Source organism: Dysidea avara, chromosome 5 (genome assembly GCF_963678975.1).
Source record: "Dysidea avara chromosome 5, odDysAvar1.4, whole genome shotgun sequence".
Taxonomy (NCBI): Eukaryota; Metazoa; Porifera; class Demospongiae; order Dictyoceratida; family Dysideidae; genus Dysidea; species Dysidea avara.
The window spans coordinates 8,072,679-8,099,818 of record NC_089276.1 but is presented as its reverse complement, the minus strand read 5'-3'; the positions used below and the strand labels follow the sequence as shown (position 1 = coordinate 8,099,818).

Below are 27,140 nucleotides of genomic sequence, written 5' to 3'. Positions count from 1 at the left end.
TATGCAATGCTGACCCATGCAATTCTTTTCCTTCTAAACTATGCCTAACTTAACTGAACCAACATGTTAAACTCAAACCCACAATGCAAACTTTAAGCAGCTCTATATAAATAATCAAAGGGAACCAATGCTTTTAAACTGCTTCAGAAAGGTAGTTGTGATCAGGGCTATATAATGATATTGCCCTAACCACAGGGCAATATCATGATATCACCCTGTGGTCAGGGCAATGCATGAAATATAGCCTTGTGGTTTCCTTTGATCTGAGGTGTCAAAGTGGTATATTAAAATAAGTATATGATGCTCTTGCTGTATATTGAGCCACCTAGGTGGTAATCACATGACTAAGAATGATAATCATCAGACAGTTTGGCACTTAGCTAACCCTTACTTTCGAAAACAATAACATACAATAAACTATATACAACTGTGTATGAAGATATATATGTAATCCTAAAATGCATGTTCAACACCTTAGTATTGTATTATTGTACATATTGTCAGTTCCTAAAAATCAGTGCTTCTTTCAGCCTCCTGTAATATAGAAATGCACATCAATACATGTATTCTATTCAAAGGTATATAAACACCTTAACCATAGATATTAGTATAATTACATCATGAGTAGAATAAAGTAAATAATAGAAACACACACACTTATCGCTTTGTTTATAGCCATGTGTATTTGTTTATACCTTTATGCACCTCTCAGCAGTGTTTATTCTAGGATTACTTGTTTGGGGGGGATCAAGAATTTGGGGGGTGACCAGGTGAAAGTTTACAATTATGTAAAAAGTTGAAATAGTAAACTGGTTAGCCATTTAAGACTGTGTCATGAGTGTTGATTTTGATTTTAGTGTGATTGGGTGCAGTCCTATGGTTGATGCATGAGTGTAGTAGTGATGACATAATGATGTAATATTTTTAGGACAACCATGTACACTTCATGTACGCCATTATTCTATTAGTATAGTGCACTACATTTGTTGAATCTGTTGAATAAAATAATTGTGTGAGATCACGTATTGACCATTGTTTATATATGATACCACCAAGCACTAACAAATTAAAAGATCTGCATGGGTGGATGTTAGGCTATATTTGAATATTAGAGTATTTTTGTGGTTATGGACATTTTTTAAAATCAGATTAAATCAGTGGGTATATTTGCTGGCTGTGCATGCCAGGGGACGCGCATTTTGACAGTTAAGCATGCTATTTAGGAAAAAAAAAATCAAGAAACTTGGGCTCTCAGGTATTGAATAGCCATCATGTGTGTAGGAACTTTTGTTGGTTATATATGTACCCTAGGAGATTTTCAAAATTAAATTCTCCAATACTAAATCTGAGAGCATTTATTTTAAGGTTGCGTTCGCAATTTTTAACCTGGGAAAATTTTACATATTAAAACTCTGAGATTGAATCTGTGGGTATTTTGATAAATTTTGGGTATCATTCAAAAAAGCAAGCTCAACCTTAAGTGTCACTCACAATTTTAGGGGGTGAGTCTGAGATTTTAGGAGGGGAAAGTTCCCCCCCTAACAGCCCTAGAATAAACACTGCCTCTCAGGATGAAAAAACACAGCTTCTTTTGGTTTGTGAATGAAGCTAGATCATTTTTGTACTACTAAGGAAAGTATGAAAGAATTATTATAGTCTGTAAAAGTGGAATGGAAGTTTTTGTGTATGCACACAACTTTAACATGCAGAACTCTAGAAATACCCAACAGTTTTGCCATACCAAAAACACCTTTAGCTCAAATGCTTGGAGAAAATGAAAGGTAAAAGTCACAGAAACTTTTGTGGGAATTTTCCTTATTTAATACAAAAGACTTTTGAGCTACAAGTTGAATGTTCGTATGTGCCTTTAAGACTAATTTTGCAATATCAGTAAAATAAGCAAGACATTCATGATCAGGCTTGTGCACAGTACATGATAGAGGAGAAAGAAATGGGACACAAAGGAGGAGAAAGGTAAGTCCATGATGCTGCATTGCAGCTGTTGTAGTGGATGAAAAAGCACATTTCTGGCCTAAGCAACGTAAACAATGAAGAATTAATCCTGTAGCATTAACTATGGTTGGCTGAAGGCATCTTTAGTCAGTCATGGTAGAATAATTCTATAAAAACTTGTTGAAAGTATTTGGGTTTGCTCTAAAGACATGTAAGGGTCTGCCAAGTTGGCATGAAGGAAAAGTGAATCTGGATGGGACAGTTGCAAACCTTCATGATCAGTACCACCTGAGGATAACAGTGTAACTGGATTTTGTAAAACTAATATTTTGATACGTATTATTAATTTCTACAGTAGATCAAGAGTTAGTAAGTATAAGGCTAACTGGAATACATCCAGGAATATCACTGTGTTTACTAACACATTAACCTGTTCACAGAATGAAACCTTTAGCCTGTTCACTAATTAACACCAATCAATAGTTCTCTATTACCAGAAGAAATATTATAGCCAAATTTTACTCTTCTGAAAGCATTAAAGATCCAGTACCTCCTTTATAAATGGCTTCACAGACTTAGATGTATGCCAACAATAACTTACTGAAAGAAATTTGCTTCTATCTAAGCCAGTATAACAGACAATCAGTCATTATGAAATATCCTGCAACCTATGCAATTCTAATGTGATAGCATATAATTCTAGCTGCAAGCAGTTCAAATTCAATTTCCAAGGTGACAAATTCTATCGTAAAAGTGATGAATTCAACTGCAAAGGTAATGACTCAATTACAAATGGATAAAGTCAGTTGCAAGGATGATGAATTCAATAGCAAAAACCTGTAATTTGAGTAAGTTAAACTTGGCTGAACTTACCTCAGTGATTTTGTACAGGCTATATTGGACTTATATTGTGGACTCTATTTGTGACTAGCCTGGGAAAAGTGGTGTTATTACCCATGATGACAGTAGGTTTGATTTTTAACCACAAACACAAGTACATGAATACACTATCAAATTTCACTGTCAACATCAGTGCTATCAAGTACTTAAGCATTAAAGTAGCTACAATATTAGGTTACCTTGTTCTCAGAAATGTCAACATCAAAGCTATATGTCTGATTATTGGGGGTAGCTTGTATTGTTGCCTCATTTGATGGTGGAGAATCTTCAACAGTAACATTGTAGGACTGTGCTACTACAGGATTCATCATCACATCATCAGATCCTGTAGTTGTATTGTAAGCAGACTTTTTCTCACCACGATTTCTGCAAAAAGTGTTTCACAAAATACAGTATAACTTATCTAAAGTTTTATCATGAAATACTTACCGGAGGTACCATATTAATACAACTACTCCAACTATTATTACTACAATCACTACAATGACAGCAATAGTGACTCCAACTGCTATCCCAACTGTGTCATTATCATCATCATCTGAGGCTGTCCTCACCACTGCAAGGTAATCATTATCCAGTATCAGTGGACCATCCTCCTGTAATATGTATACAACATATCATCTGTGAATATGTTGTGTTGGTGGACACTGTGATGTACTGAGGGAATCACAGCCTGGTTATTTCCCCTGAGCTCACAGGAGTCAAAAGAAGTACAATGGTTTTGCACTATAACAATCATGTGCTGTTTGTTTCATGCTTGCCTCATTTACAGACAGACTTGCCCAAGACTGCATGAATTTACTCGCATAGCCTATAGAAATAGCCAAATGCAAAATAGTGTGATCCCTCATAATAGCCAAGATATCAAATTTCACTTATGATAATAAAATCCACACAAAAACAGCCAAGCTGTGAAACAATGGTGCAGCCTTAAAATGCCTTGGTGAAAAAAGTTGTGAAATCAAATGTGGCAGCCAAGAAATGGTTGCAAGGATGTTAATGCTAATAAATTTTAACAATGTACACAGCCATTATTAAAGTTTTTTAGTATTAACATCATAGCAGCTGACTCTTGGCCACTACCCAACCCTGTCGCTAACTAAGGTTTGCCTGTTATACATTATGTTGCTTTTCATTTTTCTATAGATTAATGTGGATTAAACACAGATTCCAACCTCAGCTCTCCTCAAAATAGCACCTTCATTCAGATAGTATAGATATTATTATGCCTAACAGGAAAACCTCAGATAGCTATGGTGTGGGTCAAGTTCAGGTTCGGCTTCTTCTTAAGTGGGTGTAGTAATAGGTTCTTCTTTCTTCTTAATGTATAATGTCCCCTTGAATTATAGAAAAGCGACTTCAAACCTTCATATAACTAGTCTTCTTGAGTTGTTCTGGTCAGTGTCAATAGTTTGTAGTGGTCCTTATTGACACTGATGGTTGATTTCAACACCCACTAAATTAAGCATTTCTACTGTGTTACTAGTCTCGTGCTCTTACCACACGTCCAGTATCAGACTGCAGTCTAACATAGTAGAACACTCCATATCTCGTATTCTCAGATAATCTTCTATTGACATATGTTGTTTCATCAGATCCTACAGTAGTTTCTCCATCACCGACAACAAATGTTATTGGTACATCTTCTATATCATGCCACACTGCTGCAGTATAGACACCATCTATCCCAGGATAAGGAGGTGGTAGCTGGTCATCATTTCCAGTAATAATATCCCTTGGAGTGTTGTCAATCTCATCTCCAGAAACTACAACAACTCCATATACACTGGAAAATAAAAATAAAAACACTTACTACAATTTTGTAAATTGCAAATCATAACTAAAATGCACTGTACAATCATGATGAGTCCACAATATTTATTATTTGTAGTGTTTTTATGCAAGCTACACATACAGTGGAACCTTATCATCCTCACTTAATTGCTAGGTAATAATGCATTTTTATAGCCCCATGAATGTTTTGTAGTGACTTCCCCTTTGCCCACTAAACTGCACAGCACTAAGTGTTAGCACTGACAACATTGGTTGTATTTCAGTTAGTTACTTTAACACATTAATATGCATTTTTAGTTACAGAGATCTCTGAAATACAGATAGTATGTACCAGACTGCCAGGATAAGAGAGGTTCCACTGTACATTGTATCAAAGCTTAGAAAGATTATTAAACACACTTGACTCACTATATGCCTCCAGTTTCAATTTGATGAGGTGGTGGTAGTACTACAGTGATAGTGGTAGTAGTGGGTGCACGAGGTGGAGACCTTGTTACAGGAGGTGTTAGAGGTGCTGCAAAGGAATATTCTGAATATGACACAGTAGTATACCTTTACACAAATATTATGTAGGCACCAAACTAGTGATGCACTGAGTAATCAGCAAATAATCGGAAATTGGTTTATCGTCTAAATTTTGACAATATTGGTATCAGAAATTATTAGTAGATCAATTAGCCAATTAATTTTACTGACCCTGATGACAGTATTTTAAGTAGACAAAAAATCAAAAGTTCTAAAATGGCTGTTTAAAAAAAAATGTGTAGAATTATGGTAACTATAAACATCAGACTGGTTATTGGTATCGGCCATTATGTGAACTAAATATTGGCCAATCAGCAATATCTCTTATCAGTGCATCACTGCACCAAACACACATTCAGTTACTTATACATACACACTTAATGTGAGCACTTAGGTAGATACTATTATGTATTTTGGAACCTTGGCAATGATAATCCATCTATACATTTAATACTAGGGCTGGGAGATTATATCAATTATGGGATTAATTGTGATTGTTTCTGAATATCATGATGCTAATATGTATTATAACAATTTTGATGTTGTGATATCAGAATCTGGATATGGACACAATGAAAGGTCAAAGGCCTATCAATTTACAATTGTTGATTTGTACATTTTTGTCCATTGCACAATACTAATACTGCATCACATGCAAATGTATAATAATAATAATTCAAAATGGTGGCACATACTGTTGTGGAATAACACAATCTGGAAAACAGCCATACAATTTTGAGACAGTTCATTGCATGAATATATCTTACAATGTAGTTAAAAGCTTACCTGTTAGAAACCGTTAAACTTATAAGGATACTATTGTTTGTATTAAACTGTAACTGCTATAGCCTTAATTGTGTTGAGCAATTGTACGTACACAATTTCACTGTGTATTGTAAATAAACAATTCATACAAGGTTGTGCAAACCCATGTGACATTTTGCTACTTTCACAATTGTAGGATGCAACATATCACGATTGGATAACTATCATGATGTTATAACTTGCATGCACTAATAGCATCATCACCAGTGGCAGATTTAGGGGGGTTTCAAGGTTTCCATGGAAACCCCCTTTGAAAAATGATTGCGTAACAATTAAATGTTTTAATTATTGTGGCGTACGCCTCGATCGAAATACTCTAATAGAGCAGTCACAGTAGGTATTAAGGCAGTGTGTAGCAAGTTATTTAAGGTATTTTATGCACTATCAATAGGCTGTGACCTTTTTTTTTTTTGGTTTCACCTTGCCAAACCAGACAATGTAGTGCAGACTTTTGCGTATCTCATGTCAGTGTATATCTCCACCTTCTAAACTGGAAACCCCCTTTATAAACTCCTAGATCCGCCATTGATCACAATTGCTCAGCCCTATTTAATGCTTGTCCATTTTCCACCCCATTACCATTGTTTTGTGATACAAATCTACTATGAACAAAATCTGCCAAAATGATGGGTACATATCCTTCTAATATAAATTATATAGCTTGTTGCAATCAAGTTACAATTTTCATACTGTTCTGGCTTTATGGCATTGATGTTGGTAACATAAGTGGAACAACAGTTTATATTACTACTACACTATTGTACCTTCGTTCATTGTTCTAACACTAACTGGTGTACTGGGTACACTGGTACAAATATCATTAAAGGCAATCACAATAAAACTATAATCCTCTTCAGGATGAAGGTCAGTGATCATGGCCTGCTCCTCCATACTAGTCACTGTCACATCTCGTGGTCGACTATTAGGTGCATTTACCAGACGATCAGGATTCTGGTACATGACGTAGTAGCCAGTAACTGGAGCATTATTGTCATGAGGTTCAGTCCAGTTAATGAAGAGATCACGTGAAGTAACATCAAACAACTGAACATTGATGGGTTGATCAGGACAATCTGTGACACAACACATTATTACATTACACCTAGTAGTATATACAAGATAAGTCTAGTCACATTCACCTGAGTACTTTGTACAGGCAATTTGCCAAAGTATATACTTTGAAGCTGTTTATCAAACAAATGACACTGGCAAGATAATTATGCAACTTTGAATATTCCATACATTTATAGTTGGTTTGCATTCACCTGAGCCCTTGTCGTTGTTTATAGCTCTCATTACACAGACCAGCTGCCTAAACATTAAGTGCTGTGAAGCCTTTTAAATACTGGAGCTGTTTAGAAAAAAGCACTTTAATATGGGCAAGAATAAGTGAGTTATGAGCCTTTAAAAACATTCCATACATTATTTTAGTATAGACAATTCAGGTGCACAAACATGTTTACAACATGAAGACATACTTGTTTCAGTATGAAAACATTGAGACTTGACATATGTTCACTTCTTTGATATTAATGTATTTGGCAGGGGCTCAGGTGAACTTGAACTCAAAAATTGTTTGCAGATGCTATAACTGTTTGGAGCTATTGTGTTTTAAAATTACAGTTTATGTCCAAATAATCAGTTTTCCGAAATCAGATCATATATATATTGTACACGGGAACCACAATTCAATATCTTTTCACTAACCTTGTACAATAATTGTAGCATTCTCTATATCAGTATCTACTACATTAGTAGCTACACACTGGTATAGTCCTGTATCACTAGTAGTACCATTAGTGACAGTGATAACACTACTATTAGATCCTTGTCCATCTGCTGATGTAATTGTGGTCACTGATGGGTCTCTGATGGTATAGGATGTGCCATTCTGTCTCCACTCTATGGTAGGAACTGGATTACCTGTAGCTCTACAAGTGAGTGTAAACGACTGTCCAGCTGTGACATTCTGTGTCTGTGGACTTTCCACTATCACTGCTGCCACTATAGGAAAGAGAAGAGATCAATAAAAGAATTTGAGGGACCATCTGTAAAAGCTTGAGTACATTTAGTTAGTTTTGAAAATAACTTGTACAATGCTACCAATTGTTTTTGTAATAATGCATGTCATGTTAAATGTAATTTCTATAATTCCTAATTCACCAATTATTTTGTAATTCAGCAATACTGGTATTTAAGCAAAATTCTGTAGGTTGATTAATTTCCAGCTTAACATGGGCTAGTGATAACTTGGCACCTATTTTGTGATGCAAACTTGATATACACAGTAAACCTATCCAACCATCGTAACATGTACTGTGCAACTATGAAATTAGTTTCTGGTATTTTGTTTGATTAGAGTTGGTGAATCCACATCTAAGTACTGACAATTACAATGGTTCCAAAATTTGTATGCCTGTAAGTGTTGTGCTCTTTTACAGTGTGAAACTATTGTCTTTTACATGTACAGAAGCTTACCCAAACACTCATCATCCATCATTACAGTTCCAGAGGGACATAGACATTCAAAACTACCATCAATGTTATTACACAGCAAACCCGACATGCATGGAAGAGTTAAGCATTCATTGATATCTAAATAGAAGACAACACAAAGAATCTACAGCAGTGAAAACGTATAGATTAGCAGCAAATAAGTCGCAATATATAAAGTTGGTATAGGTAAGATCAGTTATTTTACCATTGCAAGTCCTGCCATCACTGTCCAATGTATAACCAGTATTACAGAAACACATAAAGCTGCCATTAGTGTTGGTACAATTTTGACTGCAGGCCCCATCAATATCACATTCATTAACATCTGTACGGAATTAATGGCATTGATACATGGAAAATTATAACACAATTATTACCAATGCATGATATGTTGTCATTATCAAGTAGATAGCCTCTTTCACAGCTACAAATTTCCATTCCATTGTCATCACCACACAACTGGCTACAATTATTGTTAGATGAACATGCTGCTGTGACTGTAATATATCATTTGGTGACTGACAGGTTTTGCTGATATTAATAATTACCATTACAAGTGGTATCATCAGGATTTAATTCAAATCCTGGCCTACAGCTACAGTTAAAGGATCCATCGGTATTGATGCAATCTTGTTGGCAGTTGTCACTTTGCACAGCACATTCATCTATATCTGTATAAACAGACACACATTTTTTTATACCTTCATACTGGTGGACAAATAATGGTTACCTTCACAGAGTGATGGAGATGTTGAAGAAAGCTGATAACCAGTTATGCAAGAACAGGTGAAACTACCAGCAGTGTTTTCACATTCTTGTAGTTGTGTACAATTGTCAGTATTTTCTGTACACTCATCAATATCTGTGAACATGTAAATAACATGTGGACTGAAAATCTTTGAAGTAGCTTTATGAAATTAATAAGAGAACTGAGTAATGAAATAAATAGCTTGCTTAATGAATATGTCTTGCTAATGGCACACAAGAAAATACTTTCCAAAACTTAAAATTGTCACAGTACTCCCTCCATACAAGAGACTTAGTGTGTGAAAACCATGCATGCTGCTTCCAGGCCTACTACCACAGAAGACTACAGCCAACTGTGGGAATGCTTCTTGAAAATGTTTTGGAAATATTTTGCATTGTGTTTCCATGTTATTCTTCTTGCACTCATGTAAGCACAAGATTTTTGCCCAATACATTAGAATTGAAAACTGAATAGCACTTTAACTTCTGCAATGGTAAGCTATATTAACTTGAGTGTAACGAGTTTCTAAAGGTTTTGAGAGCAAAAGACTCTATGAGTGTTAAGCAATCAGACAAACCAGATCTTGTAGGCTGCCAAATCTTTTTGAATTGAAAATGGGGTGTCCCTTCTATTTTACATGCTATTATAAAGAGCAGCCTTTGAATTTGTCTAAGAATTATAATAAGAAAATTATTATGATGCAGACTATGAAACAGTCAAGGCTGCAAAATGAGTAGTAATGACTGACGATTAATTACAATTGCAATAAGATTAATTTGCATAGCTATGTATTATTAAATACTAGCTGAAACAAATAATAATAATAGCATAGCATGAATCATGATGTTTTCAGAGCTAGTTGTAGTATAGTTATAAAGGCATGTGTATACAAATACTCTCCTATTGCCTACTGATATTTTAAACACATTATGGGTAGAAGTTAATCTAGATTAAAAATGGGAATAGTCTAAGAAATGGAAACAGTCTAAGAGCAAAATGGTAGGGAAAGATGACGGAAGACTACAAGTCACTATATGTGACTGAATTTCAGAAAACTGATCCAAATCACACATCAATAGTTTCAAGATTAATAGTTTTACAGCATTCAATCCTAAAATTCCAAGGGTAGTGAGCACACATGAAATTTACACCAGAGATGTACCAATTAATTACTTTTCAGAGTATCCTCAGTATTTGTAGCTAAATGTGCATTTTTCCACCAAACAAGATAGAAAACCTGACAAGTTGGACAAGTGAATTAGTACCATAAGTGCTAAAAGGGGAAGAGGTGGGATGGAGTTCAAAATGGAAGGGCACCATGGTTGAAGTCCAGAAACAAGGTTACAGGGCTGTACTGGCTTGTTATAGTAGCTGATATGCAGACACAGAAAACATCTAGCCAACTGTAACAGGCCATACACAGATTCTCATCAAAACAGGGTCAGAAGTCACCATTCAAGTTTCTATGCCACCCAGAAAAGTGCGGCTCTTAAAACCAGCGTAAAACAGTTTGAGCAATGCTGAGGCTTAAAACCAGTAGTATGGTAGTGTAGTAGCTATGCAGCTTCAGAAATTAAATTTGTGGATAGCCTCGCCCATATCATCCTTGGGTCTCTAAATAGCATAGTCGATCCATTCTAAGTGATTTAAAAAACTTCCTAGGTTAAGGAAGAGTGAGAGAAAGTGGCAAACTGTGCATGCTAGCATTGGGATTTATCCTTAAGTTGTGTCAGTGCCACTGCACCAGTGTGACATTCATAACCGTTGAGTGACTATAGTGCCAGTATCAAGTAGTTACTATGCTGGGCTAGAAAGATGCTTGTCTTGTCAAGAAAGTAGCTATTGAGAAGCAAATTGTGAGTGCTAGCATCAAGATTCATCCTATGAGTTTGTAGTGTCAGTGCCACACTGTGCTGGGCATTGAATACCTAGCTGAACGCTAATGATGCCAGCCTGTCTTGTCCAGAAAGTAAGCTAACAGAAAGGAAATTTTGTTTTTGGCTTTGCCAATTTTCATTTAATGAATGTAGGAAACAACCACCGGTGAGACACAGGTTACTAACTATTTAGTAACCCCACCACAGGTTTCTATTGGATTTAGTAATCTCAGGCATCAAAGGAAATAGTGCATAAATTTTTTTTAAGTTTGTCACACTAGTTTTGTAAAATCTGTTCCTGCATAACCTTACATATTCACACATGGCTTGTATGTATTTGACCAAAAGATAATACTGCATTTTCACAAAGAGTTGCATACTTATCCCATCTCATATAGAGGATTAATCCACACAGATTAGTTATATAACTTGCAGGACATCACTACAGGTAAACAGATCAAGAACATGCATGATGCAATCAAAGGACAGAAAGCAGGTAATAGGGTTAGCAGACTACATAAAAAGTATTGCATGTACTGAACTGTATGTAGACAACATTTTGTACTGTTAATCCAGTTTAAGTACGATTAGACTAGATTAGATTATCCATTTTTGTCAAAGACATGGGTACACAAAAGGTACATAGCCTGCTATCGTGTTCCCCACACAAAGTACATACACACATACACATGAGAACAAGTTTACAGATAAGACACAAATATGTGATATGTGATACAAAGCTTAACATGCAAGCTATACAGGTTTTTATAAATATCTTCAATTTATAATGATTACATACCTTCACATTTGGAGTCAATAGCCACATATCCATCAGGACAAGTACACTGTGCACCAGACATTGGTGCAGTGTTGTCAATACACATTTGTCCTTCAGGGCAAGAGGTCATGGCACAACCATCAGCATCATTTTCACAAAAGTCTCCATCATAAGCTACACATAATTAGTTTATAGTATATTTACACATGTGTCATATATGTACTGTACATACCTGAAGGACATTCACAGTTTAGTACAATAAAAGGCAGTTCAAGGTTTAAAACTCCAGCTTCAGTACAAATTCCATTATTCATACAACCACACAGCTGAACACGAGGGCTGAACACTGATGACTCATTTCCTGATCCTACAGCCACAATTGTTATGCTCAACTCTTCACCTACATCTAATGGCATCCATGTAAGAACATAATCATCATTTGAAGTATTAGTGACATATATGTTTGAAGGTAAGTCAAACTGCCCATTGACCATAACATTTACACTTGTACTATCAATAACCATAAATGAGTATGTAGAGTTGGTGCCAACTGTGGCCATAAACACTGCTGGAGCAGTTATATTAGGTGGAAAGGTCTCTGTGGAAAGTGACATATAAATTATACTGACCACATAGTATTATGTGTAATACCTAATGTCACAACTTGTTCTATTACTTGCTCTTCAAATTGCAGGGTATCCATGCCCACATTTGCATCACCAGTTTGGTCAACATCAAACAAACATTGTGGATTATCCCCACAGATATCAACAAGGGTGCTATTTCCTTCCAGTCTGGACATAATTTCATCCAAAAATGGTGGCATATGGCTGGGATTTGAAAAATCTCCTGCACTTTGACCAGAAGGATAAGTGAAAATACTTTCATCAACAGTGATTTGCCCTAAAGGAAAGGTTATTACAACCATTACACAATATTTGACATACATGATTGCCCAAATACATGTTTTTCTGCATCAGTTGACTCAATTGACAACAAAGTTCCATTTCGAAATCTCAGGTCATCAGAGATGTTACCATTAAGTGTTCCCAACAATCCTTCAGTTGCACTGTTAAGTGTCGGAGGTACGTTAAGTACAAAACTGAGTATCCCATTTGAATAGTTTGCAGTGAGACCAAATCCTGAAGGAAAGTCTACTAACATGGAATTGTTTGTACTTCTCTCAAGGAAATATGTAGAATCAGAAATGTTAGAACCAGTCATAGTTAGTTGAGTTGAAACATCACTTCCATTTATTAGTACATCAAATTCTCCATTTGTAACACCCAACTAAATGAAAAAACATGAATAGTTGTTGTGTTACCTTTAAATATGTTCAGGCCTAAATTGCTTTTGAGAAATACTTATTATGCTTACATGATGCCATCAAAAAGTTTTGTACACTAGAGATTTAATGCTCAGTGACAATAGCACACATGTAATTCATGCTCTCTATTAATATTGCATAGCATTATTATGTTACTTATGTATTGCATAGCGCTCGGCACTGCATGTAAATCATTACCAGCATGGGTTTCACCAAATAACACTTACACTACTTGGTAGCCACAGTGACTGCACCTCAAAATAATGTCCATATATAGACTAAAAAACTGAACTATTTTAAAGACAACCTTCTCCTTCACCTCTTCCGCACAAACTAATTACATGATCATCTGTATTTTTATATTCATTTGTAAGTCGTCTATACAAAGAAAAAAAATAGTCCCCTATATCAATTTCTTTTTGAGCAATGTTCTGTCTGACTTGCTATATAGCACAAATCCTTCTTGTGCAGCATTTTTCACATCACACTAAAATATCTTCTCTGGTTCAGAAATGTTCCATAGTATTTGAAAACAGTATCAGCTAAAATATATCTAACTCATTGTTATTACAGTAAAAAGTTTTAACAGGTTATGGGCAAAAGTGAATGAAAGGTTTGGTTATCCCACAAATGAGACTTCAGAAAACCAGAATAGGTGTATCGTGCTAAGCAATTCATGATACCAGTGGAAGAAAGACAAAATTGCATTTAACTTGTGAGTAAACTGCTACATAGCTGTTGCAGTCATGAATAGGTAATTACTGTTAAAGAATGTAAATTGGCTAAACAGCAGTTCTTAATACAATAAATCACAGTTCTCACAATAAAATGTTGCATATATACATATGCAGTTCATTGGGACACTATACCTGAATTGTAATGTCTTCATGTTGTATAGCAAAAGCAGAAAACACAGTGGCATCGGAGCTTGTTGCTAAGGCAGTTCTACCCTGAAACTCTACATTGATCTCTCCCATAGCTCTCAACAGTACATATTCACCAAGTCCATTGAAGGTGTATGTGAAATCATCAAGTGTGGTAAAGTGGGGATCACCCCAAAACCAAGCTATTAAGGTTAAGCATGAATACAAATTATGTTATAATTAATCAAATTCACTTACATCTTCTTGGTGGTCTGTATCTGGCACAATTATCTGATGGTCGTCGTTGAGTATACAAGCTACATAATCCAACACCACCAGAACAGCAGTATGACTTTGGTCTAAAATTGTTCTCTTCGTATGATTCAAATGTGCGCGACTGAAAGAGTAATAGGGAGCCTCCAGCAGCAGGATCAGTAATCAGTGCTCCAAACATAGCTGATTCCAAAGTGTAACAACATTCCCTGTCAGTACCACTTACAAAAGGAAATCTGATTGAAGGAAATCTTAAAGAATAGCATATCAAGTTATTTCTGAATGACAACAGAGAATAACGACGGTCAAAAATAACTTGGAATAGAGAACATGGGCAAGGTGGAGTAATAAAAGCTACATTTTCACCAAATCGTTCTATATCTGAAGAATACCACTCCACACACATTCGTTTTTGTGCTTCTATAAAACTTTGAGACACACTGATTTGATACAGCACATTGCAATCTCTACATGCTATCTCATTAGCATCACTTTGTCCAGTAAGGGGATGATTCATGAAGGTGGCAGTAGAAGGTGAGTTAAATCCAATTGTAGGAAATGTAAATCTACCAGTCCACTCGATTGAATTACATCCATATATAAAAAGCGCATAAGATTCTTCCAAGTTAGTAATCACTACTGCCTGGTAAGTGTTGGTCTAAATAAATTACCAAAGATATGTGACATAAGTCAAGAATGATAAATATTTTGTAATACTGTAGTGTACCTGTGCAAGGAATGGATCATTATCTGAAGCACTACTACCACCATGAGGATAAGGGTGCACATCTTTCCACTCTGCCAAAATCATAAAATTTCCTCTGAAATCTGAAGACATGTTGCACTCTCTTATATAGCTACTGACATAATTCAGTAAATAGTCTCCATAAGGTCCAGTAGCTTGTAGCTGAAACACTTCATAAGACACATTGCCTTCTCTACGAATGTCGTTATCAGACCAATAAGGGGCAACCACATGAAAATTTCTCACTCTACTGAATCTACCTCCAGGAAAAGGCTCAGGACGCCAGAATAAAAATGGCTGACCAAATGAGATTATTCCATTAGTCCCAACCTAAATATAAGATACAATAATAGTGAAATCAACATAGCAATAATACTTAGCAATGTGATTAGTGCAGTGACTATTTATTATTCTATTAGAATAGCTGACTGCTCTATCAGAGTACTACAATTTTTACAAACTCAAATAGTGGCCTGCAATACCAGACTTACTAGACCATGAGCTCTGGCTCTGATTGCTACAGTACATTCACTTTTGAGTAAAGCATAATAAGAACTTGAGCATATATTACAGAATACAATGACATTATTAAAGTTTTAAGTTAATGAGTCAGCCAGTCTAGTGAAGGCTGATTTCCTGTACAAAGTGCACTGATTGTCTGATTGTTCATAATAAACACAGAAAGCTTGGTAGTGCATAATTTATAGACAAGTACCACTCAACCTGATCAGTCAGCAATGAAACAACTGACCCACATCCACATCTTTTCTAGGCACAACTGACTATGATACCTTTTCAAATAATTTGCAACTATTCCTAACCAATAATTAACTGTACATTAATTCTACATGCATGTTGATTTTTTTCCTGGGTATTTACCAGCTGTGATGCCCAGTACAATAAATAAAAAAAAATAAAAAAAACAATCTTGAAACAATTACCACCTGGAAACAACACTAACAAATTATGAAATGTGAACAACGAGCAGCTATATACTTCTTTGGAATTTTAATATCAATGACTCAGGGTATTTCAATGTACAATAAAGTGCTTTACAGCATAACTGTAAGATTAATATTAAAAGGAATTGCATCTATAACTCCTGGAGGAAAACTGAATGTAGTACCTCACTACTGGAAAACTGAGTAACCTGTAGTTTAAATCTTTGTGTGAATAAAATTTTTCTTCCTTTGCTATTTTGTTTGTTTCACTTTTATAAAAGTTTCATAAAAGTGAAACAAACAAAATAGCAAAGGAAGAAAAATTTTATTCACACCAAGATTTAAACTACAGGTTACTCAGTTTTCCAGTAGTGAGGTACTACATTCAGTTTTCCTCCAGGAGTTATAGATGCAATTCCTTTTAATATTAATCTTACAGTTGTGCTGTATAGCATGAAATAAATGAGTATTAACATTATACACTTACATAAGCTAAGGTATGCATATCTGAGCCAAACGGAAATCCAAACGGCAATGGTATTGGTCCTGCGGCTGCATCATCAGAACTGTCGAGATTTGCGATAAATTTTCTGTTATCACCAAACTCCAGAAATTCCAAACAACCTGTTAGTATATAGTTATTCTCTACATATTCATATAAGATAAGATCTGTATGTTCTGCAGAACATACTGCAACAACATTGGAGTAGCTATCTTGGTAATGACATTATGCCAATAGAGGCTATTTATTTATTATTTGCTTTACAGCATACATACAACAAGATACGTACAGTATAAACATTAGTAGTCATTACTAGCTTCCCCACCAATGATATATTTTATATACTTATAGCTTTTAACAGGTGCTCTAAAGCTTTCGAATTAGATCCAAGGTTTCTAAAATCTGCAAGATACGTATATGGTAGTATGCTGTGTGGCCCAAGCAGCCACCCTCCCATCCTGTGAGTGTATTGACAGGACGAAAGAGTACACATGCAGCTTGTATTATCAGTCTGGGTCTATCATTGAATCAATGTCAGTGGCTGCATTACAATGACTTCAAAAGCATGTAGTGTGACTCGTGTTTTCTTAACAAGACTGGTCATATCTCTGGCTACTATTAAAAGCTGCAGTGGCTCAAAGTTACCCAACTTATTCACTTTGCTTGGATTGTGTTATGTTCCATCAATATCATGTATCCAAAGGAATCATGTTTATGCCACTTATGCAGTTTAGAAACCATACGCCCTATAACACTAGTTATTTTGCACATTCTAATCGAACCCAATTGTCTCAAACCCAGATGTAGGCAAGACACCAAGGCGCCATAATATGAAACCATCTTTCTCAGGAATGAAAGGAACCAATGTCTTACACTATCTTTTATGATGCCACCAATACTTGTATATTCATAGAAATGAAGCAGAAACAAAACCAGTAGTGAAATAAAAGATAATGACATTACAGTATAGCTCTGTGAGAAAATCCCTACCATGGTGGCATGTTATAACAATTATTGGATTTTCTCACCAAGCTATGCTGCAATACTCATTATTCATCTCTTGTTTCTCTACTTTTTATCACTTGGATGCCTATGCAGCCTTTTTTATTTAATTTTTAAACACTAGTATTTTCATACTCTAATAGAACTTACTTATGAGCAGTTGATCTGACATTTTGTCAGATCAAAGTTGATCTAACACGACCTGAAATTGTGTAACAATAGCAAGATGGGGGGATTCAGAGCATGCATTCCAGGAAAATTTTGGATTTTAAATGCTCTGAGATTGCAAATGACGAATATTTTGGCACATAAAACTCCTTCAGCAGCCATGCACTGCATTACCCAATGTGTCAATACAAGGATTTTGGTGTAGCTACATGTAGCATCCATTATGAAGCCTATATGTCTGTTCTCAATAGACAGATAGTTTTATATTTCCTGTGAACAGTGTAACTAACTGTTGGACAGTTGGATAATACCAGTGACTGCAAAACAAGGGTGTCAGCATTAAGCATTCCCTTAGAAGATGAAATCACACTATGAAATATTTTATTGCTCATGTAGCTATCAATCAGCATTTTTTACCCATGGGACAAGTAATATGAATTATATAATTATTCACCACTTGTCCAGCTTTACTGCATGAACACTATCTCATGAGAAACTTTATTCACACGAGGTCTGAATTTGGAGTGACAACTTCTACATTAGTAAAGGTACTCATATGATAATGCATTGGTGACACTAAATAGAATTATGTGAAAGAACTCTCCCTAGGAAAGTTGCATTCTTCACGCTTTCACAATATGTTTATATGAATGCTGTCCATGCTGTGTTTTAGAAGGATTAGATGTTTGGTTGACAAAATTCAGGGGTGGATTCAGGGGGTCTTTGGGGCCTCAAGATTCCCCGCAGGTTGAATCTTGAACAGGGAAATCTAAGTGGGAAACTGCAAGGAGGAAACAATAGAACATGAACAATCAACATACTCTAATAGAGTCATCACGAACTATTCTAATAAAGCAATCAGACTACAATTACATCACGTGATGATTACATACAGGGGCGGTGGAGAAGGGGGGGGGGGGGGGGGGGGGTAAGGGGGGCTGTAGTGGGGCTTAGCCCTTCTAAAATTATCTGTAGCTGTGATTGAGAGCCTAGCTTAATAGCATCATTCGAAATACTCTAATAGAGCAGTCAAGATCAAGATACTCTAATAGAGTAGTCACAGTATTCTTTGAGGAGTAGTGTAGCAGGAAAGCTATGTATGTATAAATAAGGAGATATAGTCTAGTTGGTAGAGGGCAACTATTGCCAGCAGGTAATGACCTTTTTTTTGGGTCTTTGACTTACAACTAGGCCATGGCATCACCAAGCTAGACCCCCAACCCCCCCTAAATATTGGTGTCTCCACCGCCTCTGATTGTACATGTGATATATGGATTGTCCTAAGTTCAGCAAATGGCAGATGGCACGCACTTACTGTGAGTGGAAGAGCTGGCAACTGCATGGCGTTTATAGATAGGTATGTCTGATTTGTATACTCTTCTATGCAAAGTAATGTTTTACTGCTGGTACTTTCCTTTGTGGTAATACACCTGACCTCATCTGATAGTTAGTCTATATGGTCACATGATATTGCTTGGCTGTTTTGGAGACCTCTTAATAGAATTCCCAGTTTACACAGAATGAATTGAACTCTCTGCAGTATGAATTATGGAATGATACAAGAGTTACTTCAGTGGTTCTTCAACTCAGCCATGAAGGAGTGAGTTTCATTGATCATAATGCCATATGCCAGGAAATTATGTATGTAGTAAGTTTCCAGCTAGCTAGCTAGATACATAATGTTCATTGAAGTTTGCCTAAGGGCACATTTTATCTATATGCATGGTACAACTGTAGGACATATTGAGTTGTGTATGTGAACTTATGGGACTATTCTTCACCCACCTAAGAGACCCCTCTTGAAAAATCCTGGATCTACCCCTGGAAATCTGCAATCCGGTACTTCAAAGTGGCCATGCTAATAATACTCCACTATATTCAGTAGTAATAAATATCAGTAGTACTGTATATTAAGGATCATGAAGGTTTGGGCTTTTCTGGCCAAAGATATCATCCTAAAACCAGCCTCACAATACATTCATGGCACCTTAGCAGTATTGGTCAAGCCAAAAAGTACCTTCAGTACTACCTGAAATGCTGCAATGATGTTGCTACTAAAATAAAAATATATATATGCGTATATTTAGTGGAATTTTCCACTACCTAACTAACTAACTGACTGACTGACTGACTAATTCCTTCAGACAAGCATAACTAAATAACAGCTAAAGATACAGGCTTGATTTTTTCACTGTTTGATGTCACTTTAGCCCGATGGTACCTTTTGGCATACCGCAGTATGTACAATGCTTGCATCATGGACTTACCTTTGCCCTCCTTTGTGTCCCATTTCTTTTTGTTGACAATCCCAAGGTGTCGATTCATGGTAACTTGACGGCTTTCCTACATTTGTAAATGGGAATTGTCTCTATTTCCATGGAGCCTAGGTTGATTGCAGAGGCACTTCTCTTACTGTTCTTCATTTGTAATGCTGTGTAATGGGCTGAACATACAGTAGTTGAAAGTAAAGCACAATGACCACGTTCACTTTCGAGTTAATTGAGGCATGAGAATCGTCCATATTTTTAGTGGTTGATTGTAGAGACATTTCTCCTACTGTCCTTCATTTGTAGCATTGTGTAGCGGGCTGAACATAGTTGAAAACAAAGCATAATAGCTACTTCCTATTTGAGTCAGTAATTGATAGTTGGGGCACGTGTTCAGATGAAACATTAATCAGGCACCATTCTTTCTTTGATGCGGTATGCACGGGTTCACCAGTCATAATAATGTTACAATAAGGTAAACAAACAAGTATAAGGAAAAATTTAGAAATTAAGTTCTATTAAGTATCATAGAGAAAAAGTAGGGATACAAGGGAGGTCACCTACACCTGCAGATATACTAGTGGACATTTAATCCATACTTCAGTCATAAATGTCCACTAGTATATCTGCAGGTGTAGGCGACCTCCCTTGTACCCCTACTTTTTTCTATGATCACTAATCGAACATAAAATTTATACTTGTATTCAATAGAAGTAACACAAGCCAAGATGTGAAATCTTCTACTCTTAATAAAAAGTTGTGACAAGAAAATTACAATGTTGACAATAAATAAACAATTAGATGCTTACACTGGACAATACATTTCTAATGAGAATTATTGTATAATTCATGACTAAAGTAGTGAAACTATCCCTACACATAAACAACTCATAATAGTCACCACACATGTTTTAATTGTGGCATACACTTTGTAGTTTCTTGGCTGTGCACCTCACTACTGTGAGTCTTTATTTACATATTACACACCTTTTTCACATGTAGCACTTGTACCATTAAACATTCCGTCACTCTGACAGGTCCTCACGGCATCACCAGCCTGTATCTCATAAAACGTGTTACAAAATGTATAACAAGTGTCTTCATAAGAAAGAACTCCATCATCTCCAAGTGAACAATTGATCATTCCATTCATAGGATTAGGAAGGATTGGACAGGTAACTACATAAAAATAACTTAGACCAATTAACTGTAGAAATATACATGTTACACACCTCTGGTACATGTAGCACTGGTACCATTAAACATTCCATCACTCTGACAGGTTATCATGACATCACCGGTCTGTATTCCATACCCAGTGTTACACATGGCAATACAAAAATCTTCATAATTAAGAACTCCATCACCTCCCATGTAACAATTGATCATTCCATTCATAGGATTAGAGGGCATTGAACAATTAACTGCAGAAAAATGATTTAAATTAATTGCACAGAGCAAATTAAACATGCACACAGTTTACCTCTATTACACATAGCCTCAATTCCATTAAACATTCCATCAATTTGACAAGTCCTCATAGCGTCACCAGTTAGCATATACCCAGTGTCACATGTAGCAGTACAAGTTTCTTCATAAGAAAGAACTCCATCATCTCCCAATGAACAATCAATCATTCCATTCATGGGATTAGTGGGCATTGGACAAGTAACTATAGTACATGAAAATGACTCAACTAATTAACAAAATTTAATTCCAAAATGTGATTCATGTTTTTTTCTACGATCTCTAATCAAACTTGAACTTTTTAATTTTTCCTTAAACTTGTTAACCACAGCAAGCTATGATATACAAATTTGTTTTATTAGAGTATCTCATTCTTTCTCCAGTATATTCAATAGAAGAATAGGGGCATTGTTCAATATCATGTCTTGCTTTCCACAGTAAAACTGCAGCTGATTACAGATATACAGCTCTAATTATTAAGGGCATAGTGGAATAGTACCTAGGGTTAGCACAATGTGTTCTGATCATTTGAGGTCGTGATCATGTACAATCATTATTTAAGTGCAGCTATAGCACATATGCGACCTGATCTGGGAAAACAGGTCTTATTTCTCATGTCAGCAGATTCGATTTTTCACCAAGAACACAAAGCTACATGAATAATCTATCTAATTTCACAATCAAAATCAGCTAGACTTGAGTGGTCTAGTTTTGCTGGCTGCTTTTCCCAAGCCCAGTGACAATCTGTACGTGCGGTGTGGGGCACTAATGGAGCTCTGGTCTGCCTGAGGGTGGTTGTATGCAGATGTACAGCTCCGTAGTGTTGAATAAAGGCCTGTGCTGTAAATTTTCTTTCATTTAAGCCAGTTTTAAGACCTGAACAGCCCATAACTTGGCCTAATTAATCCCTACGCCTTCTTTTTCAATTTTTAAAACAGCCTCTTGCCCTCCTTCCAGGCCCCCGCCTCCCACCCCTTTTGGAGCTCGCCTGATACAGCCAACCTCGGTTTAAAAACTATCTACAATGGTGGGAAACTTAGCTGCTGGTTACTTGAACAGTTGATGCTTTGGAAGGTAAGGAATTGGTGTAAAATGTGTGAAAATTTGGTACACGTAGCTTCAACCATTGGTGAGCTACAACACACTAAATACTTAAAACTGGGGATACTCTTTAAAAGGTGATAAGACCCCTTTTCCCAGACTGGATCACATATAGACTTTATCTCAGATAGTTTCGTGACATCTGCGTATCTATGCTGCTCTAAGGAAAGTTCCGAGATGGCAAATTAATGCCTCAGTATGGTTTCCTTGCATGAAAAGAATACGATCATGTTTTGAAAATGAAAGAAAAGGCAAAGTGCAGAAGACAGACCCTTTTCAAAACCAGAAAAGGCACATGCCAGAGATTTGGCCATCTGTGTTTTGTTTTTAACTCTGGGTTTTATGTTAAATAGACTAAAAGTGATTTTCTTTGTGTATCATATTTCTATGATGGTTTTTAGAGGCAGCAGTTAGGGAACCTCCAATCATTTTGAGAGTGCATCAACATTTCCTGACTGTTGTATTAGAGCAAGTGATTGATTGCTTTGTTAGAGTACAGTATGTCAATCTTATTTCTGTTAAATGACTAGCTTGTCTTACATAATAGTTAGAGTTCAAAACACAGGGTTCTATGGAATTCAGTAACTGAATTTCCTGCGCTGTGGTGAAGCGAGGGTACTACTACAGGACCTGAGGGTTACTAAATTCCATAGAACCCTGTGCTTTTAACTCTAACTAATTTAAACTACAACTCATTATTGCACTTTGACAGCTGCTTGTAAAAGAGAAATGTATCATTTGCTTAGTAGAAACTAGCCTTCTATGCCTCCCTCTAATTCAGTGTGGCTGTTACTGTCCATTTAAATGCCTACATGTTACCAACATTACAGGCTGTGTTACATATTGAAGCATAACTAATTGTACTACAAATCATTGTTATGCCTTGACAGCTGCTTGTAAACAAGAATGCTTGTAATCAAGAAATGTGGTATTGATTAGTACAAACAAGCCCATCACACCTCCCTCTAATTCTGCATGGGTATCCATTTAAATAGCCAATGTTACAGGAGCCGTGTTTTGTATTGACTCAGAGCGTGGTCTCTATAGCACATGAGCATGGCACTATGGAATTTAGAGACCATGTTTTCAGCCAATCAAATTTCAATATCAAACTTAACAACAACAATAACTAACACTATGTGTAGTTGTATGCACATATCATAAATACTTACTAAATAAAGTTGCCTCATTGGAGGTGCCAAAACCAGTACCAGAATCAGTTGCCTCACAACTATATGTACCTCCATCAGTAGCTATGACATCGGTTATCATCAGACTTGTTGTAGTAACACCTGATATGTGTCCAGGATCAGCCATCAATTCAACACCATTGAATAACCATCTATAACTGATTGGAGCAACACCTTCAGGAGCTTCACAGGTAAAAGTAACATTGTCACCAATACCAACAATCTGATCCATTGGCTGAGGATCGAATGGCAATTGTACTATGGGAATATTATAAAGCATGCTGAAACATTATGTAATAAGATAAGTAGATTTCTCATATGCAAATTTCATTATATACAACTGCACAAAAACAGCCAAGCTGTGAAAAAAGGTGCGGCCTTAAAAACCTGGGTGAAAAAAGTTGTGACATCAAAGGTGGCGGCCAACAAATGGCTGCAATGATGTTAATGCTAATAAATTTGTTAAAATTTATTAGCATTAACATCATTGGAGCCATTTGTTGGCCGCCACCTTTGATGTCACAACTTTTTTCACCCAGGTTTTTAAGGCCGCAAATAACTCCAAATAACTCCAAATATTTATAACCATATGGTTATAATTATTTGGAGTAGGATCAAAATATTCGTAGCGAGAGCCACATTCGATAAAAGATGCGTAGCGAGAGCCACATTCGATAAAAGATGCGTAGCGAGAGCCACATTCGATAAAAGAACTCTTTATTTTTTTAAATAAGGGCAGCAGTGGGGAGAATTGTGCAATGTTAAATAGATTTTATTAGCAAAATTAAGTCAATTCAAGAAATTAACTTAATTTTGCTATTAATGACACAGAATATGGTTATAAATATTTGGAGTTAGTTGTCTGGTTATAATTATTTGGAGTTAGTTGTCTGTACCTCTATTAGAATATTTTGATCCCACAATTTTACACATGGTTAAAGATTTTGTTATAACTCCATGACTGTTAGTGTGATTTCTTTCAAACTACAAAAGGTTTGGACTATGATAGTTACTACATGTACAGACTGATTTTCAAGTTATTCTGTAAAGCGGTTTACCCTGGAGGCATGACAACAAATTGCCTTTGGAATTTTGAAAAATCATGCATAACTCCTTTGTTCTTTGTCTGATCTGTACCAAAATTGGATTCTAAATAATAGTTAGACGTCAAGAACCAGGGTTCTACGGGATTTAGAAAACTCGAAGGCCCTGGGCTGTAGCGCCTGAGCGCAGCGAGGGCGCTACTAAGGGCCTGAGGGTTTTCTAAATCCCGTAGAACCCAGTGGTTCTTGACGTCTAACTTATTTAGACTACAACTCGTTATTGTACCTTGAGTTGACAGCTGCTTGTAAATGGGAAATGTATGGCTAATTACTAGAAACAAGCCCTCTACACCTCCCGACATGGCGGGACCTCAGCGTGGCTGTTGCTACCCGTTTAAACGCCCATGCGTTGCCAATGTTACAGGCGCGTGCTATGTATCGAAGTACTGGACTCAGCGAGTGGACTACAACTTATTGTTGCTGTTGTTGTGCCTCGACAGCTGCTTGTAAGCAAGTAATGTAGTGTTGATTAGTACTAACAAGCCCATTACACCTACCTCTAATTCAGTACGACTGTTACTAGCCATTTAAATGCCCATGCGTTGCCAATGTTACAGGCGCGTAATTATCGTGTTTCGTATCGCCTCAGAGCGTGGTCTCTATTGGACATGACCGTGGCTCTACGAGATTTAGAGACCACGTTTTCAGCCAATCAAATTTCAGTATCAAACTTGTTGTAGTCTAAATGTACAGTATTACACTCTTACTGCCAACCAATTTTTAAAGTAAATCGACCAAAGTACGCACGAGTTATTACAATTTTTATATGAAGAAGAAGAAAAAGATTAAGAAGAAAAATACGAAGAAAATAAGATGAACTGTGAAGGCACATATTTCAGTGATGGATGGGTGGATTCACCTCAAATTTGGAATGATAAGTACCCTACTCTGAGGAAATTTCCACAGCAAAAATGGTTAATTTCCCTTCAGTTATTATCGAGCTACGAATGCGTGAAAACAGCATTTTCTTGGTTCCTGTAAAATACACACTTGGCTGTCGCGTGCCCACACTGGCTGTACTTGGCCACATGACACACTATTGCGTGTCTTGATATGTAAGATAGGTACTGTAAGATCATTGTTGTCACACGTTCTGATCATTTAAGGGGGCATGGCAATCATTTTAAAAGTGCAGCTTAGCTGCTCCTGATATCACAGTCCATTAATTGCCTCAAATAGTTTTGTGGCATCTAAATACATCAAGAAAAGTGTTGATATGGAAAATTAATGTCTTGGTATGGTTTCCTGGTATGAAAAAAAAGATGACTTATGAAGACAGACATTCTTCTGAACTACTAAAAACATATCCCATCCATGCATGAGGTTTGTTGCTGTGGTGGCCATGAGTTGCTTCATTTGGCCTCTAGCATTGCGACTGTCAGGCAGGCAGGCAGGCAGGCAGGCAGGCAGGCAGGCAGGCAGGCAGGCAGGCAGGCAGGCAGGCAGGCAGGCAGGCAGGCAGGCAGGCAGGCAGGCAGGCAGGCAGGCAGGCAGGCAGGCAGGCAGGCAGGCAGGCAGGCAGGCAGGCAGGCAGGCAGGCAGGCAGGCAGGCAGGCAGGCAGGCAGGCAGGCAGGCAGGCAGGCAGGCAGGCAGGCAGGCAGGCAGGCAGGCAGGCAGGCAGGCAGGCAGGCAGGCAGGCAGGCAGGCAGGCAGGCAGGCAGGCAGGCAGGCTGGCAGGCTGGCAGGCTGGCAGGCAGACGAAAATTCGAGTTGTAGCAATTTTTAAAATTCAATATTAAGAGACCTGTAAGAGTTTTCAATGTTGTAATTGATGTTGAATGGAGTAAGACTATTCCATAAAAGTGACTTTCGCCATGTATGATATTTCCATGATGGTTTTTAGACACAGCATTTTTAGCAGCATGTATCACTTTTATTTAGGAGGGAACACTACTAAACAGTACAACCATATTGTAAGATAAAGTAATCTGCTCTCCCTTTCCAACAATAACAGCATTTATACACACATTATGTCTAAACACTTACTATATAAAGTTGCCTCATTCGATGTGACATTTCCAACATCAGAATCAGTTGCCTCACAACTATATGTACCTCCATCAGTAGCTATGACATTAGTTATCATCAGACTTGTTGTATTAACACCTGATATGTGTCCAGGATCAGTCATCAAATCACCACCATTGAATAACCATCTATAATTGATTGGAGGAATGCCGTCAGAAGCTTCACAGGTAAAATTAACATCATCACCGATATCAACAGTTTCATTCATTGGGTGTGTAGTAATGATCAATCTTACTGTGAGAATATAAAAAGACACAGCTTAATGT

At 36.7% G+C, this 27,140-nt stretch overlaps 1 protein-coding gene across 1 annotated transcript in view; it reads right to left on the bottom strand.

Moving 5' to 3' along the window:
- Positions 1-354: 354 nt before the first annotated feature.
- The window catches only part of LOC136254967 (uncharacterized), an 80,025-nt gene continuing 53,239 nt past the window's right edge, over positions 355-27,140 (bottom strand). The window contains exons 7-31 of the mRNA XM_066047687.1: positions 26,833-27,108; positions 23,725-24,000; positions 21,468-21,656; positions 21,217-21,408; positions 20,972-21,163; positions 16,533-16,669; positions 15,087-15,434; positions 14,345-15,017; positions 14,093-14,289; positions 12,844-13,186; positions 12,548-12,799; positions 12,129-12,494; positions 11,918-12,070; positions 9,224-9,355; positions 9,042-9,164; positions 8,871-8,990; positions 8,699-8,818; positions 8,476-8,592; positions 7,705-8,001; positions 6,762-7,070; positions 5,056-5,161; positions 4,354-4,639; positions 3,283-3,449; positions 3,033-3,219; positions 355-534 (exon numbers count right to left, since the gene is read on the bottom strand). Of these exons, the coding sequence (XP_065903759.1) occupies positions 508-534; positions 3,033-3,219; positions 3,283-3,449; positions 4,354-4,639; positions 5,056-5,161; positions 6,762-7,070; positions 7,705-8,001; positions 8,476-8,592; positions 8,699-8,818; positions 8,871-8,990; positions 9,042-9,164; positions 9,224-9,355; positions 11,918-12,070; positions 12,129-12,494; positions 12,548-12,799; positions 12,844-13,186; positions 14,093-14,289; positions 14,345-15,017; positions 15,087-15,434; positions 16,533-16,669; positions 20,972-21,163; positions 21,217-21,408; positions 21,468-21,656; positions 23,725-24,000; positions 26,833-27,108 (5,585 nt within the window). The 3' untranslated portion in view covers positions 355-507. The remainder of the gene's footprint in view (positions 535-3,032; positions 3,220-3,282; positions 3,450-4,353; positions 4,640-5,055; positions 5,162-6,761; positions 7,071-7,704; positions 8,002-8,475; positions 8,593-8,698; positions 8,819-8,870; positions 8,991-9,041; positions 9,165-9,223; positions 9,356-11,917; positions 12,071-12,128; positions 12,495-12,547; positions 12,800-12,843; positions 13,187-14,092; positions 14,290-14,344; positions 15,018-15,086; positions 15,435-16,532; positions 16,670-20,971; positions 21,164-21,216; positions 21,409-21,467; positions 21,657-23,724; positions 24,001-26,832; positions 27,109-27,140) is intronic.